Consider the following 3,818-nt stretch of genomic DNA (forward strand, 5'->3'; position numbering starts at 1 on the left):
AACCTCTGAATTTGCCTGCAATTTGGTTCAGGAGTGGCTCATATTCTGAGATTTTGAGCTTCCTGTGCATCAGAGGTAGCCCTAGATATCGGATTGGTAGGGACGCTACCGGGAAACCATATCTTTCGATCGCAGAGGATTGAGCAACAGTGAGACCCACATGAAAGAGCTGCGTTTTGTCACGGTTCATGGCAAGACCAGACCAGGAAGCAAAATCATCTAAAGCTTCATTAATGCCATGTAGCGAAGCTTCTGATCCATCGAAAAATATCTTCACATCATCCGCAAACATCAAGTGAGAGAGTTCTACGCCTGATGTTTTTGGATGATAACTGATATAACCTTGATCAAATCTGGATTGAAGCAAACAAGACAGGACTTCCATTGCAAGGTCAAATAAGCAGGGTGACAGGGGATCACCTTGTCTGAGACCCTTGGTGCTTTTGAAGAAGCCAGATGAATTCCCATTTAAACACACAGAGAATGTTGGAGTTGTAATGCATTCAGAGATCCAACCTACAAACCTGGCTGGGACGCCAATTGATTGTAACGCGGAGAGGATGAAAGACCAGTTGACTGAGTCAAACGCTTTTCGAATATCCACTTTTAACATACCCCTTGAACTGATATGCTTTCTGTTGTAGCCTTGGATCACCTCTGTTGCCAACAGGACATTCTCTGCTAGTAACCTTCCTGGAATGAACGCAGACTGGTAAGGAGAGATGACTTCCGGGAGGAGTTTTTGAAGTCTTGAGGCTAAGAGCTTTGAGATGACTTTGTACAACGTATTCAAACATGAGATAGGCCTAAAGTCAGAAAGTCTCGAAGCATTGGTGATCTTAGGGATCAAGATAAGAGTTGTGGAGTTCCATTGCTTAAGTAGCTTCCCAGATCTGAAGAATTCAGAGATTGCCTCAGTGACTTCTGCACCGATGACAGACCAGCATGCCGTGAAAAACTCTGAAGAATAACCATCTGGACCGCTCGTTTTATTTCTTGGCAGGGAGAAGAAAGCATCTTTAATCTCCTCATTTGAGAAAGTCTTCTCCAAGGACTGTTTCTGAGTTTGAGAGCATCTAAAAGGCATTAGGAGGTCCATATCAGATTGGATGAGACCTATTAGATCAGTTTCACCTCCTAGCAAGTCTGAAAAGTAGTCAACGCATAATTCCCTGATTTCTTTTTGAGATTCCACCTTTCTACCGCTTGAATCAAACAAATAATGTATATGGTTTTGAGCTTTCCTCATCGCTGCCATTCTGTGAAAATAGGCAGAGTTTCTATCTCCCTCTTTGATCCAATTGATGATGGTTCGTTGCCTTAGAAAAGCTTCCTCCGCTCTTAACAGCAACAGCCACTTTCTTTCTGCTTCAAGCTCTCAGGTTGCATTAATGGTTGTCGGATTGGTGAGCGTTTGGCTTTGACAGACCAGGAGGGAATCATGTGCTTCAGAGACTCTTTTTTCCAGGTCTGAGTAGTTTTCCTTGTTGAAGATCCTGATGTTACTTTTAAGGTTCTTCAGCTTTAGTGAGACTCTTAGCATCGCAGAGCCAGTGACATTACAAGAGAACCATTGTTGGGCTACCATCGGGATGAACTTCGGGTTTTGTAAGAGGAAGTTGAAAAACTTGAAAGGTCTTCTTTCCTTAAGGGTGCCTGCATCGAGGGTGACTTCACACGATGCATGATCTGAGAAATCCGGTTCACCAAAGGTAGCAAAAGAAATAGGGAACGTCGAGTGCCAGTAAGAGTTGACCAGAATTCTATCCAGCTTCTTCGCAATTGGTCTGGAGGGAGATTTATTCCACCAAGTAAAAGAGTGACCTCTAAAAGTAAGGTCCGGGAGATCAGCATTCAACAAACATTCTCTAAAATCCCGGATTCTCCTATCTACATTCAGGGAATGAGGGTTGGAGTGTTCTTGAGGATTAAGAATCTGATTAAAATCCCCCATTGCAATCCAAGCCTTGTCAAGAATCACCTGGGAATCCGCCAAAATCACCAATTCTGCCCAAAGGTCTTTTCTTAACCCTTCCTCGTTTGCCGCATAGATGATAGAGACTACTATCCACTCTTTTGCCTCTGGAAGGAGAACTTCGCAAGTAACCATTTGCAAGGATTTTGCCACAACCACCACCTTAACACTCGGGTGCCACAATATCCAAATTTTACCTAAATCCGAAAAACTATAGTTATCCGAGAAAAACCAACCAGGTAGAAGATCATCCAAAAACTTCTTCATCTTCACCTGATTAACATGCGTCTCTATTAAACCTCCAAAAAGGGATTGCTTACCTCTAATCCATTTCTTAAAACCGTTACGATGACTATATATATTAAATCCGCGGACATTCCAACAAAAAAAGTTTGTACACATACTTAGTGTGTAGATTTGAGGCTTTCGACTTTTAATTATTTTATTAGGTTTAAACGAAATAAAAGAAAACAAAAAAAAACTTTTAACTACTCCAATAATAGTCCACTGAGTGCTGTAATTATATATTCTCGCCAGTCAGAGATATTGGATCGTCACAGCTGTGTGTAATACAAATTATACAATAAGTCAATAACGCAAAAAATATTTCCATTTGAGGTATGAGAGTGGGTATTTAAAACCCCAAGAAAATAAAAGTAAGTCAAAAAAAAGGAAATTTTAAACGAAAAAAACTCAAGAAACGTATCTTATATGAGTAAATTTTAAACGAAATTTTAAAGGAAATTTTAAAGGAAATTTTAAACGAAATTTTAAACGTATCTTATTTTAAACATATCTTAAAGGAAATTTTAAACTAAATTTTAAAGGAAATTTCAGAATCATGATATTCATTTTAGAATCTCATATTTTAATTGGTGCTAATTTTTGTTAATAAAAATTACTAGGCATTATTATATACTACTATCTCGCTCATTGAAAATCAGTTATTGGCTTTTCTTTCAATAAATTCTCAATCCAAACATTTACGAAATTTAGTTTTCAGTCTATTTAATTTTCTTGCTTTCAAGACCACAAAGTAACATCTGGTCCCTCTCCCACACACGACAACACAACTATATACATACAAAGTACAAACACAAAGAATCAATCAACAAGAAAATGGACATCACCCAAAGCCTACTTCTCTCCTTTCTCTTTCTCGTTATCTCTATCAAACTCTTGCTCACAAAATCAAACCGGAACCTAAATCTTCCTCCTTCTCCGGCTTATCCTCTACCGGTTATTGGCCACCTCCATCTCCTCAAGCAACCTGTCCACCGAACATTCCTATCAATCTCTCAGTCCCTTGGAAACGCTCCTATCTTCCACCTCCGCCTCGGAAACCGCCTAGTTTACGTCATCTCCTCACGTTCTGTTGCCGAAGAATGCTTCACCAAAAACGACATCGTTCTTGCGAACCGTCCTGATATCATCATGGCCAAACACGTCGGTTACAACTCCACCAATATGATTGCAGCTCCTTACGGCGACCACTGGAGGAATCTCCGCCGCATCGCCACCGTCGAGATATTTTCATCTCATAGGATCAGTACGTTTATGTCTATCCGTAAAGACGAGATCCGACGGCTCATTACACTTCTCTCTAGAGACTCCTTACACGTAACGTTTCTATTATTTATTAAATTCGCTATTCCTCTTTTATTTTCTTGTCGTAAGTAAAGCAAATTATTGATGTACTACTCATGCGGTTGAATTTGTCCTTATGAGTTTCCAGCCGTTCTTATTTATTATATCATCCTACATAATAAGTATATCTAATATATTTCCGTTATGGACCGACATAAATTTGTCAGTCGTATAAATGGAACGAAACTATATCCTT

At 39.6% G+C, this 3,818-nt stretch overlaps 1 protein-coding gene across 1 annotated transcript in view; it reads left to right on the top strand.

Annotated features, from left to right (window-relative positions):
• Positions 2,999–3,818, top strand: part of LOC104729437 (cytochrome P450 81D11-like) — a 3,624-nt gene continuing 2,804 nt past the window's right edge. Inside the window, exon 1 of the mRNA XM_010448375.2 lies at positions 2,999–3,595. Coding sequence (XP_010446677.1) covers positions 3,095–3,595 — 501 coding nt within the window. The 5' untranslated portion in view covers positions 2,999–3,094. The remainder of the gene's footprint in view (positions 3,596–3,818) is intronic.

Source organism: Camelina sativa, chromosome 12, assembly GCF_000633955.1.
Source record: "Camelina sativa cultivar DH55 chromosome 12, Cs, whole genome shotgun sequence".
NCBI classification, from domain to species: Eukaryota; Viridiplantae; Streptophyta; class Magnoliopsida; order Brassicales; family Brassicaceae; genus Camelina; species Camelina sativa.